Genomic DNA, 16,323 nt, shown 5'->3' with positions numbered 1-16,323 from the left:
TCCTGTGGTGACCATGGAAGTTAATGTAATTCTGGAACTTTGTGCTATCTTTTGCACTGATTTCAATCATAGAAATAGCCCAAAGCTTCTCAGCAAACCTTTCATGTGTGAAACCTCCAAATAGAGCACCTATTTGGTGCTGCATAGGCTCCCCAGTTCTCTAACAGACTTTCTGTTGCTGGGGCTCAACACGTGCTTGCATACATCAGCTTGTATCTAGCTGTGAATCCTGCTCAGTCCTATGAGTGCTCATCATGCTGTGGTGTTGAGGGGGAAAAATGATCCAGGATTGAGTAAGCTTTATCTTTTTTCTTTCTTTTTGTGCTTATCAATTAAAATGATTAAACCAAAACCATCTGTCTCTCTCCCTTGCTCTTTATTTTCAGTAATGATTTTCAGACTTGTAAGGATACAAAATATGTAGCCAAACCCATATTTTAGTCTGATGAATCATCTTGTTAAAAGCACAACAAAGTGTTTCTATTTTTACACTTTAAGTTTCATGATCTTGTCCTCAACATTACAGACTTCCTGCCTAAACACTTTCAAAAGCTATTTTTAATGTCTCAAATTCATAGAAAGAATAATCCAAACTTTTTCTTAAATGCTCACACAGCTAAAGAGTCAACCTCTTTTGCGCAGTAAAACTCATAGAGCGAGACCTCATAGGCCAAGTTTCTGCCTGCAGCACTGCTCTTTTTATGACTACATTAAAAAATCCAGTGAAAATAAGGGACTGACTGTGAAGCCCCAACAGACCCTTAATAACCATACTGCACTACTATGCGGCGTGGTAATATTATTTAGCAACAAGAATAGATCCCTTACTTGTTCCTAAACAGACAATTTCTTAAATACATTAAATATGAAACATTCTAATTCTATGAATAAGACTACCTATATATCTACATCTTCTTGTTAAAACTCTGGTATGTAGAAATAGTTATTGGTTGAAATGAGTGTTTTGAGGCAATAAATCTCAGAGAAGTTTTATCTTCTCTGTAGGGTGTACTAGAGACCAAGACGTTTTTCTATGAGGGTAAAAAGAAAATTTCTGCTGGAATGAAGATTACACATTTGCAGTATTAGAAGGAAGCATTAATCTTCAAAAGGTATTTCATGTTTACAATGACTTTGTTACAGTTCTATTTATAAAAATACATATATATATATACACATCATCATTCTGATCTTCTCTTTGATGAGATGGCTAGCATCACCTTGGTCAATATTAACCTCTTGGGTCACAACATCTGGATGTTGATCAAAATGAGTCAACATCTGTTTGTTATTTTGTATATGTAGAGAAAATATTGCCTCTTGTCAATTAAATACTTGGCAGCAACTTTTCTTCAAAAAGACACTAGTATTTCTTGTGTTATCCTTTACTGCAAGTCCCCCCCAACTCTGCCTTTTAAGAAACCTGCCACGGTCTTTTAAATATGGCATATATCTAGACCCTATGTATCAAAATGGCATGGTGCCATGATTTGCAAGGAATACTGTGGTCAGCAGGAAAAAAAAAAAATGCATGCTTTCTAATCATTCTCAACAGTTCTAATGCCAGTATAAGCCTCTCCTGGCCCTGACTGGTTTTAATTTTGCTTCATGTAAGGAGGCAAACATATTTACCAGATGTTGTCCTATGCTCCAAAGTTGCCTTCCAAATCTTAGGATAAATTACAGCTAGACTTCAAAGAAGTCTGTTACAATTACCTCTCAGACTTTGTCATTTTGCAATAAAGCCAAGAAGAAAAACTATTGAAAAGTATTGATAACTATTACAAAATGAAATTGCATTTAAACATTTTGAAATGTATTTCAAACTACAGCTTTCTGCAGCAATGTATTCAATAAACCCCTAAGGCCAGTCATTCAGATGATGTAAATCAATGTAGCTTCACTGGCGACAGAGCAGCCATGCCGATTTACACCAGTTTATGGATGTATGGATTAGAATGGATCTGTCCATTCTAATCTGACCATGGCTCTGCTGTTGCACTTTATTTTTTCCAGTCCACTTGGCAAATATGTATACACAAATATATGTAAGTATGCATATTTGTGTGCATGGATGCACTTCTCCTTCCCAAAACATTGTTATGATAGACCATGTGTGCATGGTTAGCGAGGGGGCAGAGAGCGAAGCAGAGGCAAGGATGCTGTGTGCAAGACTTATTCCTGCGCAGTTTTCTTCAACAAAACTGCTTGTTTGAAATCCCTAAAACTTATGCTGGGCAAGTATTGCAGAGTCCACCCCAAAATGCTCCTTAGGGATGACGTACTTACAGCTCCAGAGGGTTTCACACAACAGATGCAGTATAGCAGGGAACTAGGCAGGGACCTCCTGTTGTCCTTCCAATTTGACTCAACCTGCACTTGGAAAGATCATTTGTAGCAGGGAAAATGCTAAGGGCATCTGCAGCTTTTGTATTCCTGCCTGTCACTGCCAAAGATGCTGTTTGCTGAGATGTGCTCTTTCATTTGCTGAGACATGAGCAGGTTTTCCTCTGGTCACCAAGCAGCTATCTGGTAATGGCTGCCTTCGTTAGTGATTCTTCAGAGCTGCCTTGGGAATGGCTGAAAGATGAATGGGCCCTGTTTGCAGTCTCTGAAGCCCTGCCTTCTCCTTGGGCTAATCAGATTAAGTTAATAGTATAATCTCTTTCATTTTTTTTTAAATTGGAATCTCTCTTTTTTTTTTAACTTGCAGTGCTTCTGCTTGCCTTTCATTGCCTTAAATGAGTTTCTTTATAAAAGCCTAGAGAGCTCAAGGATAAAATTTGCAAAGAATGCTTTGAAAGTAAGACTTAAACTCCAAGTGACTTAGTTGCTTTCTAAATTATACTTGGGGTGCATAACCTATGGCGAACTACAGTTTTCCAGTTCATGCCGCGCTAAGAGCTCTAAGAAGATTTTAAAGCTGGATGAGTGAAATCCACCAGTTTAGCCTGACTTTTTTTGTCAGGCTGAAAAGTAACTAGAAAATACTGAAGGTGTGCTACTACTGACCTCTTGCACTTGCTTACCAGCTGACATCAAGCTCCAGAAATCCTAAGGGTTGTGCTGTTTCGTCACCATGGTAACAGGATTGTTTATAATAACTTTTCCAGTAACCATTAGAACACAAATGCCCACAGCATTTCCTTACCTGTTGTGCAGCTTGGCCCCGTGTACGGCCGGTAGCAATCGCAATGGTAGCTCAGCCACAGGTTGGTACAGCGTCCCCTGTTCTGACAAGGGTGGGTTTCACACCAGTCCTTTTTAGTACATCCTGTCCCGACATTTAAAGATGATTCAGGTGATACATTCTCTGGTGTAATAACATTCAAGTCTATTTCAATGTCCTGAAGACAGCCTACAAATGAAGGGGCAGAATGTATATTATAGATGTTAAGTAGAGAGTTGCCGCTAATGTTCCCCACTGGTAAGCTGCCCAAAAACGTGCTCTGAAATGCAAGCATCATGTGATCGTTATCTATCACAGCAGACGTTTTACTGAGACATGATTCTACACAAGAGCTGTCAAGCAAATTAAGAGTAATAGCTCTTGCCAAGGTTACCTCCACCGAATGCCATTCTCCATCACTGACATTATGTGAAATATGCAAAAGAGCCTGTGGCTTGTTATTGACTTGCACGGTTAAGTGTAAGTAGCTGTTCAGTAACTCCAGCCTTGCAAATGTATTTTTCCCCCCTCGGTAAAACAGAAAAGCTGTAGTTTGCACAGTTTGAAACCTCAGGTTTATATTATAGAAAAATTCCTTTTTAGGGTTCAGGGGATTCTTCAACAAAAGAAAACTGTTTCCATGAAAAGAAAATGTGGTTACAGTTTCACAGTGTATTCCAGTATACCCAGGTGAACATATGCAGCTGAATCCGTGTTGGCCATTTTTTAAATGTGGGATACATATTCCATTGTTTTGGCATTGCTGATCAGTACAGCCATGGAGAACTTCTGTACAATTCCAGCCTCCATAATAAATCCCTTCTTTGTCAGCAGGTGGGCAATGGCAAGTGTAATTTCCAGGGAAATTCTCACAGATTCCACCATTTTGGCAAGGATTCATGTAACATTCGTTGATATCTTCATCACAGTGAGTACCTGAAGAACAAACAAGGAATTAGACATTTTGAGTTGGATAATTGGAGACCCAAATGGTATTTTTTAATAACATCTGTTTCCTTGAATTATCTTTAATTAAAAGGGAACGCCTTGATAAATAGAAGATTGACTCGCAAGCCTATATTATGTTAAATATAAAAATGCCATTCACATGCCATAGTTTTCTTGTGCACAGTATTATATAAACACAGCTACAGGTTGAGTGGAGAAGAGATTCAGAGCAGCCCTGCGGAGAAGGACTTGGGGGTGTTGGTCAATGAGAAACTTAACATGAGCCAGCTTCACTGTGCGCTCACAGCCCAGAAAGCCAACCGTATCCTGGGCTGCATCAAAAGGAGTGTGACCAGCAGGTCGAAGGAGGTGATCCTGCCCCTCTACTCTGCTCTTGTGAGACCTCACCTGGAGTATTGTGTGCAGTTCTGGTGTCCTCAACATAAAAAGGACATGGAACTGTTGGAACAAGTCCAGAGAAGGGCCACGAGGATGATCAGGGGACTGGAGCACCTCCCGTATGAAGACAGGCTGAGGAAGTTGGGGCTGTTAAGCCTGGAGGAGAGAAGGCTGCGTGGAGACCTCATTGCAACCTTCCAGTATCTGAAGGGGGCCTATAGGGATGCTGGGGAGGGACTCTTCATTAGGAACTGTAGTGATAGGACAAGGGGTAACAGGTTAAAACTTAAACGGGGGAGGTTTAGATTGGATATAAGGAAGAAATTCAGTAAGTAAGGGTGGTGAGGCACTGGAATGAGTTGCCCAGGGAAGTTCTGTGTGCTCCATCCCTGGCGGTGTCCAAGGCCAGGTTGGACGAAGCCTTGGGTGGCATGGTTTAGTGTGAGGTGTCCCTGCCCATGGCAGGGGGGTTGGAACTTGATGATCTTAAAGTCCTTTCCAACTCTAATTATTCTATAATCCTATGATCTGTGAGAAACTGTTGGAGGGGTTTGAACCAGTATGTCCCAGCAGAATACTCCTGGTACCACGTATCTACAGTGGAACTTTCTTTACCTTTCCTAGATACAAAATATAAAGCAAGAAAAGGTGAAATGAATATTTTCTCAAATGTCTCAGAGCTTGTTGATGAGAACACTTCCATCAGATGTGGGCAATACATACTCATATTTCCTCCTCATCCATATAACACTTGGCCTCTGGTATATTGGGTAAAAGGAGCGCTCCTCATCCCAACTTCACTGTAATTCAATAGGTGTGTCCAAGGTATGTCTACTGGATCAGACTTCGCAAAGGGAAAAAAATCTGTTCCTCCTGCAAAACTAATCTGTTTATCCCTCTGCACTGTTTTTCATCTATAAAGTGGTAATTATAATAACTTCTCCCTTGAGCAATCAAGTGACTGATACGTATGCAATGGATCAGGGAAAATCTGTTTCTTATCTTCTTTGGAAGCAGTTAAAATACCCAAATACTTTTTTGAAAACTCATGCTAAGTGCAGCTCCTAACATTTCCATTTTCCTTCATAGTTATTCTAGAGAAAACAAGAAGTAATTTGCAGTCAGTTTTCAAACTAATATCATCAGCACAAAGTAGTTAATAGGCATAATTATGCAGTGCACCTACCTTTATATGCAAATTTGCATTGAGCATTTTTACAGCAAAACACAAGCATTTTTCATAGAAAATTACAGAGCAGCATTCAGCCACAATGAATCGCTTCCAATGGTAGATAAACATAGTTACTCAGGCTAATTCCTTGCCTGTTGACTTTATTCAATCACAGTCATAAGTAGACCCACCTTGGAGAGGAGTAAGTTACAGGAGAGCCAGAAGGGAACTGAGAATTGGTTGAGATTTGTTTAGAAGATTAGCTAGAGTGAAGTGGTCATAGCATATATATAAAAGGCTCTCTTTGCAGTAGTGCTCCTCACTTATGAGTTTTCAATTATAGAATACAGTTTTCACTTGAAGCTTCAGATCATCAAACACACTACTGCTATCTCCCTGGTCTGGCAGCGAGTTTTTACAGCAGCAGTCTTTCCCTGGTTTCCAGCCAGGCCCATACTTACTGCAGTGTGAGATGTCTATGTATACCATAATATGTATTGGCATCTGGCAGAAATATGACTCATTGGGACTGACTTTCTGAAACTGAAGTGTACTTCCCAAACCATTACTGACTGGGGGCCAGGATGATGTCTGCTTTGCCCAGTTTGTTTCAATTTCTGTGCTAGTGACTTGTCCTGCTTTTGCTGTTCTAGTATATGAAAAGTGAAGTTACCGCTAGCTGTTTCCTTTTTTGGTCAATGTTTTAGTACATCTCATGCCTGACATTGCTCCCTTCCCTGCCTGGACATTGAGAACAATGTGTCCATAGGTCTTGTATACAACTCAGTCTTACTGGGACAGCTGTAGAAATGCAGGTGTCTTGGGGGTTTTCTGTCAGAGATAACAGTGCAGCGTGGAAGCAGTAGGATGAGGGATGTACTTAGCCTTGTTATAGGGCTATGGAGTGCTCAGAGCATGATTAAGGATTTATAGTCTGGGAGCCCTTGTAAAACCTTTCATAGTTGAAGTCAGCAGAGTGAATGGCTGGATACTTAGTCATTGCATTTTCAGTAATGCATGACAACTCTTGGGTATATTAGTCTGTTATCCCATGGCACCTGCAAGGCATCATCTTTGCCTTGTAGCTTGTGGCCTGGGTCACACCCTGAAATAAAGACTGTCTCTGGAAAGGGTGACATAGATGCATAAATTGAAACCAACTTTACTATAATATTTCGTGTCTGTGTTGTTTTCTACTTTACCAAATTAGATATAAAGTTAATGAAATAATTTCAGGAGAATGCTAAACTTCTTTGGAAATCATATATGTTTTTACTTTTAAATTTAGATAACACATCTGAAAAAAAATATGTCAATATATAACAAAGAAATAAAATTAATTTTATGAGGAGGTACACATATTCTAAAGGTATTCCTTATTTATGGAAAACAAATAACATTAGTTTTTAAATGCAAAGTGGCTACCATAGAGATGCTTAAGTAATTCAGTGTCTGCGTACAATGCTTATTTATTTAAGTAATTATATTAATAATATGTTGCAAAATAATTCTTTTGCAGGTTTTTGTATATATATACATAAACATGTATATACATACATCTATATTCTTACAACTTCACACGATTAGCACAAACATAAATATAGGTCACACCAAAAAATGAATAATAAGCCATTTTTTCATGTCAAGAATACATAAATCAGCTGTTCTTACAGGCAGCATTGATATTGCTTGTTATCTGCCAGTTATTATACAAGCAAAGACCACTGTCACTCAAGATAAAAGCACTCTAGATAAAAGGATTAACCAATATTTATAGAACTGTACAAGCAGTTCAAATAGCTCAGGTTGGAGGAGAAGTTTAGAATGTAAGAAAAATAGTCTCTAAAGATGTAAGACATACCAAAAGCAAGCACAGGGGGAACTACTGTTTTCTTTTCAGTGGTTAAATGAATTAACTCAGCAAAACATGTTTGTATTTTTAAAGTAAAAGGTAAAGTAAAATCATTCAACCTTTTCTCTTCTAAATATATTACACACCCACCTGAAATTTATCATGTTTTTATAGATAATGATTACTTTTTCCTCCTGTGAAGTTTTATTCAAAACAGAGATGAAACAGCTCCTGTACCTCAGTTTGATAACGCCATGCATGTCTCCTTTTTTAACCTGCACATTATTAATATTGGATAGCTATTTTCTAGTTAGCCTTTTAATTAAACTGTTTCAAACTTAGCAGCAAAAGTTTCCTGCAGAAGAGGGATGACAAACGCTTCTTTCAATTCTGCTGAATGCCACTAGTTTTTGTTTTGATTAAAAATTATAAAAGTATTATCCAAATTAGACTTTTGATACACCTGTTGGTCAGAAATTTGTTTACAGCCTTCTACATTTCTAGTTCCTAGACACGACATAAATATCAGGCAAATACAAACAAGCAGTCTACATAGATACTACATGTTCAGTACATTCTAAAGGCACACATAATTTCACAAAAAGAAAGTATTTACCTGTAAACATTGTCATTAAAATGATGTAAACCTGTATCCTAGTTGCAACCATCTTTTTCCAGAAAAAAAGATCATTTAGCACTTTAGCAGTCCACAAAGTAAGTTTCTGTAAAATTCAAAACAGTTCCCAGTATAACAGCTTCCTTTCCAGGATTAGCTTGCTCCACTTCTGTACCTGCTGATGTAGTCTGATGGTGTATTTTGCCCAAGCCAGATCAACAAGGCTTAAACTAAGACTCATTAAACTGCTTACGCAATGGATATGTATTCTACTTAAATTCTTTTTCAGCATGTTCTGTCCAAGTGTGCTCACACTAAACTTTGATCAGGTTTCACAGAAAGGCATATTTTTAGGATCCATTCAAAACTGATTTGTCACTTTTTGGAGTTTTACAAGGTGCTGGGTTTTTTTTAAGACCGTATTTTCTTTAATTTTCAAGAGATTTGTTAATCCAGATCAACTCTTTCATACTCGCTGTCATTCAGAGAAACTGTACATCTCAAAAAACAGATAGAAAAGACCTAATACTATATACTGTTTCTTTATTTTAGAAAGTGTTTCTGTTCCACCTCTCTCATTCTACTTACTGAAAATCTATGACTGCAGATTTTTGAGTGTGCTAGACAGGGGAAAAAAAGATCAACTAAAACGTTTTCTTTCTTTGGCTCTTGGACTGGACATTTTGGTTTGGACCTAATTTAACGAGAATTTAACGAGAAGAAAATAGAGCTCAGGAGATTGAACTTCTTCTTTCTGTGATAACTTAAGCATCAGACTTTTTAAAAAACATTCATTATATTTTATTTACATGATATAATAATGAATTGCTTTAAGTATTGCTAGAGCAATATCTCTGAGTAATTAGTTAATTATAAGGCAAGAAAGTCTTTCCCCAGGTTGATCTGCATACGATCTACCCAGCATACGGCAAACTGTGGATTCAGATCTTTGTTCTGGCAGTTTCCCATTTTAAAATTTCAACAATGGATCGTGTAGTTTCTCTCAGCCTGTCCCCAAGAAAATGTTCATGTTGATAAGTTAGTATGCATGTACTTTATTTGTAGTGCTTATCAGATGTCCCATGCTACAGGTCGAGGTTTAATATGCATTTTTTCTTTTGAAAATAAGAAGAAAAAGTTGGAGGTTCTTGGTAATTGTCAGTCTTTTTGCAGTATGACCCTGATAAATGTTCTGAGGTAAGATTATAAACATACAAACTGTCAACAAGTTGGGATAGGCATAGACTATTACAGCTCAGTGAAAACACAGAGTTGACACTGAGACAGAGGAACTTCATACCAGGGTATTTAGCAAACTGGCTGAAGCCATGTCAGAACTGCTAGTGGGTGTTTTGAACCTGTCAAGAACAGGTGGGTTACAGAAGGTGGTAGTTACTCTAAGTACACCAAGGGTTTGAAACTGTCTTTAATACCATTTTTGTGTACAGACCAAGGAGAAAAATATTCATGGAACAGCCACAAAGTGGTGTAACCCTGCCCAGAAAGTAACAGTCAGAGGTTCCCTGTCGAACTGGGAGGCTCTTTTGATTATGGTTTGGGATTGTCCTGCGTTTGCTAAGGTCAGTGTTTTCCTGAAAGATGTGCACGATGTTTACATATTAAGCTGTCTGATAAAACATGCTTAAGTGAAACTTTTGAGTGTGTTAAAGACAAAACTACCTCTATAGGTGAAATTGGAAAAATTATCTGAAAATAATGTATTCAGTTCTGGAAGGACTCATTCAGTTTCTATGGTCTCAGGCTGGAATAACCAGCAATCAGGTGGTGCAATAGTTCCAGTTTACAAAGCCTAGGTCAACTTTAGCAGGAATACTGCTGGTCACTGAGATCATAGTAAGCAAGTGAAGAAGTTATGGGTTTGACCCACACTGAGAAAGATCCACACTTTAGGAAAATATTTCTAATGATACTAAGGCAACAGTGCCTTGGCACAAGATATCCACTGAGAGCCATAAGGTCTAGTTTTGATCCTTAAAAATAGATTAGAGACACAAGTGCAGTGTGACATGAATCAGCTGCTCCTGTCTTGGACACACAGATGACCCAAAGGATACCGGCATGTCTGTCCCTTCCAATTTTTTTTTTCATATTTCTGTTATTTCCTTGACTAAAACAATTGCCAGCAACTGAGCTGTAGATGTGCCATGCTCTACATGCACATATATGTGTCTGTACACATACAGGTATAAAATGCATGTAGGATTAAACCTTGGAGAAACTCAAATTGTAGCATACCCTTTAGAACACACCTTATGGAAGACAAAGAGTTTGCAATAACGCTTCCCCCTCCTATACTCTACATTTTTAGTGTGTCTGTTTACAGAATCATACCTCAGGCAGAAACAGCTTTTTTCAAGGGGGGTCATTAATCCTGAGGCCGTTGGAAAGATGTGGCAGAGCATCTATTCTTCAAGACTCCAGGTATTAGCAGACAGTCATGAAAATTCTAAATTTGCCACATCTGTGCTGATAATTGCAAAGAGATAATTACTCTGTGCTGGAAGGAGGAAATGCACGTTCATGAGTGAGTAAGCGCAAGGAAATAAATTGACTATCTCTATGTCATTGTAATTAAAACTAATGCTTCTGGGTGTAAATCAGCTGTCATGGAGGTCAGGAAGGAGATTTTACTCTTTGTACATCAGTGCAGAGCAAGAGAGGGGTATTTAAATGGATATTTTTTCTCCTATTTTATTTAAGTAAAGGACCAGCTTATACTGGGTATTGAGGTTAATGTGACCAGCGATCTGATCTGGCATGGCAATTTTTGTTGCTGTCTTAGCTGGAAAAGCTCATGTAAAATGAAGGACGGAATATAGGGCAGAGATGGAACACATGGAAAATTGTTTGCTTTAAAATAGTATGATAGCAAGCATTTACTAACATTGGGCTAATTAGCACATGATACCTTTCTAACAGAACTCTGATTTTGTAAAGTTGTAAGACCTTGCTAGTTATTCCTTTATTGCAGGCAAGTTACTGTTCTGTTATTTTTCCTCTTGCCATTTGAATTGTACGTATAAAGTTAATACTGGCTAGGAAAAAAAGTTAAACCAGAGAGTTGAATGACTTGGCTTAATCATTAAATATGTCACTCTAGCTGAGGGATATGGAATTCATAACGTGCTACATTCAGAATGGCATGCTGTAACTCAATCTTTTTTAATGTTGCTGGCCTGAAGCTTCATAGACCAGTTCAAATTTTCAGTAAAAATTGATTTTTTGAAAGCAGTAAAAAAACCCCAATCCCTTAATCTCTTCAATCATTAAATCTTTTCTGAGAGCAAAAGTACTTGGAAATGTTTTTCCACTTGTTTCACATGTTTTGTCACACCTAAAATCGTTTTCATTTAAAAGAAAGAAAGAAACCCATGTACATGCTGTAGGTGATTAGTTGTTTAGTGAGATCTGGTGTGTTTATTTTATTTTATAAATATTGGAAACAGCCCACAGAGCTAAGCATTGGTTTCAGCTTCTGGGTTGATCAGCCAGCCTTTTTCACAGGCCTGCTCTGCAGACTGTGAGTGCTCCTTTGGCAAAGTTGTGTGAGGGGCGCAGCCAGAGGTCAGACACATATAGTCTGTGAATGGCAAGGGGCCATGTCCTGGAAGGGCAGCACGGCAAAACTGTTGCTTGTAGCCTACACCTTCATCCCATATTTTGATTAACACAGCCAGCCATGTGGATCCAATTGTAGGATTAGGGTCTGAATCTGGAGTAAAGAAAAACTTGGTGAAGAAATATGTCCCTGCATGGCACTCATTTTCCTTTCATTTCCCTACTTCTAGAGTCAGCTTTATATATAGTGAAAGAGACAGCTGCTGTTGATGGAGGTAAGAAAGCAAATCAAATGGTGGCAGCCTAGTTTTCCCAGGCAGCATCCTTCTTCAGTGGGTTTTCTGGCTGCATGAACTATGCTATGAAATTTAGGTATGGCCACATTGTTGATATGAGCTAAAAAGGGTTGATGAGAGAAGGGAGAGCACAATTACAGGGTATGTCAGATTAAAGTGGATAAAGGTGATTTATGAAGGATACCCTTAAGAAAGAAAAGAAAATAGCAGGGAAGATTTTGGAGATTGAACAGTTGAACAAGTGGAGAAAAATGTGAAAAGGAAAAAGGAAATGGAAATACAGAGATACCCCAAAAGATACTTATGTTGGCATTTGAGACAACATTCTTGTTAGACACACAGGCATCTATGGACAGCAAGAGGAGTGAGTATATATGTGTATGACCAATAATCTACACAGGAAATGTGAGGGATGCTTATAAAGACTACAGATCAGGGATTAGGTCTACACAGAGGTCTGAGGTAAAATTGAAATGGAGCAAGGAGACCACAGGAACAATGACAAAGACAAAAGACTTGGGGGAAAAATAGGAAAAAAAAAAGAAAAAAGTCATAGAATTTTTTGCAACTAAATAATGGTAATTGTGTGTGGTGGAGCAGAGGAGTCAATTCACAAAATGTAGAAAATTAAGATAGAGTCACAGAAAAAGGTAGGTGGAAAGGGACCTTCAAAGGTCATCATCTGTTCCAGTGCACTCAAAGGGTTGAGACATCTTCCAGACAAGAAATTGGAATAGTGGGTTTCAGAGAATTTGATTTGTTTATACCTGATTATGGACCAGATATTTGCAAGCCAAAGAGAGGTATTTGGTGGTCTGCTTCCAGTACATTTTTGTACTCTGCGTGTGCTAAGTCATAAAAAAAATAAAAGTATATATTATTCAGGACTTTTTCATGTTTTACCTTTTAGAGAACTGTGGCAAGACTGTCAAATTCCAAGCATTAATGATCTGATTTGCATTTTTTGTAGATTTATGAGCTTGTACATACAGATGATGTGTGTGCATTTGAACTCAAGTATATCCAGAGGGATCTTAAAACAACCAATACCTTTGAGTTGCTTAATTAGATCATACAAGGTCATGTTTCATGGACTTGAAAATCTGTTTGGAGCATATGACTCACTTTGGAATTGGAAAACAAATTAATTTTCAGTCCTACAAACACTTAAGGGCTTTAAAACTGTGCTTGCTGTTGATGAGCACATCCATTGAGATATGTATGCTGTGTCTAGCCTCCCCTAAAAGGGATTTTCTACTTTGTCTCTTATTGGCTGCTTCCTATTTGTTTTAACTGATTTAACTGAGGTAGGCAAGCAGAATGACTGTGCTGTCTAGTGTGAAACAGCTACTGCCCCGGAAACCGTGCTTTGAAAAATGGCAGTCATTTGCAAGATTTTCTAATTTTGTTAAAACCAGTGTGAATCTCTGCAACATACAAAAGTGACTGTATTTACACAACTTCACTGTCAGTCCATATTGAAACAAACTGAAAAAGCCAGTAAGCTAGAAAATCATAGTTTTAATGGGGCTTATACAGCTTAACTGAGAATTGAGACCCAAAAATAGAAAAATAGAACATACGAATGTGTGAACACACATAACATGTTTTTGTTGCATGCATTTTGAGCTGTGCGTAGCATAGCTGTATAAATAGCATGAATATGATCTGTATTTATGCTGTGTAAAATTACACTTCTCTATTCCTACAGTATATATTTGTATATAATTTATTATCACTTTAAATACAGGGGGGAAAAAGTCTTCTACCCTGAACTATTCACTTCTACAATATATTTTTTAAAGCAATTACTCTACCTGGTGTGTGTTTTCTTTCCTGCGCAAATAGCTGTGACTTGCTATAGAGCAGATGTAGCTGCAAAAGACCTTAGACTTTGGACTGTGATCTTTCAGTCCAGTTCTTTATCAATGGGAATGACAGATCTTGCCTCTATTCACTTCAGCAGCAGCATTCATTTCATTCCCTACAATCTAAGTTCTTTTACAGTATGAAAACTCATCTAAACAATGGCTTTGTTTACCTAAGGTGTCATATGTTTAATGCATCTTGAAGCTGGGAAGCATGAGACCCAAACTAGTTTCACTTTGGCTAGGACATATAACGACGCCAATGGCAATGGGATAGCCTGGGCTTCAGCTGAGATTGCATGTGCTTGCTATGGTGTGCTGGATGTCTTATTGGGGGATTTCCTGGGTAAGTTTTAGACAAATAGCTAAATTAAATCTATTTTTTATATGTCTTTATGTGCTGCAGTTAACTTCTGTAGCCGTGGAGACATGTTCACAGTACAGCATTTAAACAGTTTATTTATTACTATAGGTAGTGATTTATCATGTTGTTCTGGCCCCACAGACAGGCCTAATGACAGATTCTGAACTCTCTCTGTTAAGAAAAAACAGTGCCCATAGGACTGACTACAGCCATAATTGTATTGATTATTATGATTTTCTGTAATAATGCCTTGTTTTAACACAGCCAGACTCAAAGAATTACAACGGTGGGAGAGCAATCTGAATCAGTTCCACCAAATCTATTTCTAGCAGTTAATTATTAGCATAAATTAGCTGTCTATACTAGGCTTTTTTTCTTCTCTCTGAGACTGTTTATTGAAAATGCAAAGTTCATTATCAGCCAGAGAAAGAGTGGTTAATCTGGTTCTCCTTACACAATCAGCAGAAGTCCTTCTCTAATTTAATTCAAAATCATTTCTTTTAAAGGGCCCAGCACTCAGGTGATCAGTAAAAGGTTAGCTTAACTTTGAAATTCTCCTTGAACCTGAAAATGTCAGCCCAGGTACCTAAACAAGAGGCAGATTCTGCTTTATTATAGTCACCTCAGAGTTTATTTCAAACGGTGCAAATGAGCAGACATAAAAATACAAGGCTTTATCACTTTTCATCCTATTAGCAAACAGTGAATAATTAAGAGCTAGATGCTACAGGGAATAATTCATGTAAGAGCTTTTATGTAGTATATCACATAAAATTAATTTTGGTGCTCGCTTTACCAGCTTATTTTTATTACTCAGTGTCTAAACATACTCTTTATGTCCTAGAGGAGACCTTAGACCTGGGACTCATCAGTGACAATAAATTGCCAATGAGCTAGAAAACTGAGTACAATACAACAATGGCATGAAAGTGATTTTTTTAATTATTGTTATTTATTAACAATTAAAATTGGAATTCTATATATGTATGCATTTCTGTATACAAAGTTGGAAGAGCTGTGCTGCCAGAGAGATTTCAACAGGCTGGAGGAATAGGCAATCTTCATGGATCTCATGAAGTTCTGCAAGCAGATTTGCAAAGCCCTGTACCTTGGGACAAATAACCCCATCCTCTGGGGACCAGATGGCTGGAAAGCAGCTTTGCCATGGTGGTGAACAAGCTGGACATGAGCCATCAGTGCGCCCTTGCAGCAAAGAGGTCCAACAGCCTTCTGGGCTGTATTAAGAAGCATGTTGCTTGTTGTCAGGAGGTCAAGGGAGGTGACTCTTACCTCTACTCAGCACAGTAAAACCACATGAGGACCATGTCTGGGCTCCTCAGGTACAAGAAAGAAGTGAACGTACTGGAGCAGGTCCAACAACGGGCCATGAAGATAATGAAGGGTTTGGAAAATCAGGAGAAGCTGAGAGCTGGGGTTGCTCAGAAGTTGAAATGAAAGTAAATTGTAAAGGCAGGCAATAATATTTCAAAGAAAAAAACTCCACATTTAAACTTCTCTCCGATTCACCCTTCCTTCCCCTTTAAGAGCCATGTATCGCCTGATCTGCAAACATGATTGCTCTCATGCATGCAATTCTTCTTAAGACCTGATCACTTAACTATGAGGCTCAGCAGTAGAGATACCCTGCTCTTAAATATAAAATGCTGTATGTTAAATATCCTTTATAACAGGTAAAGGTGGGAAATCTGAGACTTGTACTGTAAAAGTTAAGAATATTTGGATTCTTTACTCTGTTCCTCCTGTACATAGGCTTGGCGGTGTTAATTCAAGAAGGTTTAGAAGATTGTGTGTACATGACAGCCCTGAGGATTTCCATCATTGTGATTTTCCTTCTACTCTTTTCACTTCTTTTTGAAAAGCATAATGACCTATGACAACTAAGCTTTACCCTCAGTGGAGTCTGACATTTCTTCTTTTTAATGGATCAGACAGTTTGTGATACATCAGTACTTTCTTCCCTACGTCAACCTCAGGTATCCCTTCAATATTTCCCATCTGTGCTGACCTGTGTGATCAAGAGGTCATGTCCTGAAGTGAAAC

General features: G+C 38.2%; 1 protein-coding gene across 3 annotated transcripts in view; it reads right to left on the bottom strand.

Annotated features, from left to right (window-relative positions):
- The window catches only part of CRB1 (crumbs cell polarity complex component 1), a 104,539-nt gene that overhangs the window by 32,275 nt on the left and 55,941 nt on the right, over nucleotides 1-16,323 (bottom strand). For all 3 annotated transcript variants that reach the window (XM_062613425.1, XM_062613423.1, XM_062613424.1), the window contains one exon: nucleotides 3,152-4,105. In XM_062613425.1, coding sequence (XP_062469409.1) covers nucleotides 3,152-4,105 — 954 coding nt within the window. The remainder of the gene's footprint in view (nucleotides 1-3,151; nucleotides 4,106-16,323) is intronic.

This window comes from Pezoporus occidentalis, unplaced genomic scaffold (genome assembly GCF_034315485.1).
Source record: "Pezoporus occidentalis ecotype Australia unplaced genomic scaffold, CSIRO_AGI_Poc_V1 ctg167, whole genome shotgun sequence".
In the NCBI taxonomy this organism is placed as follows: domain Eukaryota; kingdom Metazoa; phylum Chordata; class Aves; order Psittaciformes; family Psittacidae; genus Pezoporus; species Pezoporus occidentalis.
Note: the sequence above shows the minus strand (reverse complement) of the source record. Positions and strands in the feature narration are given on the sequence as shown.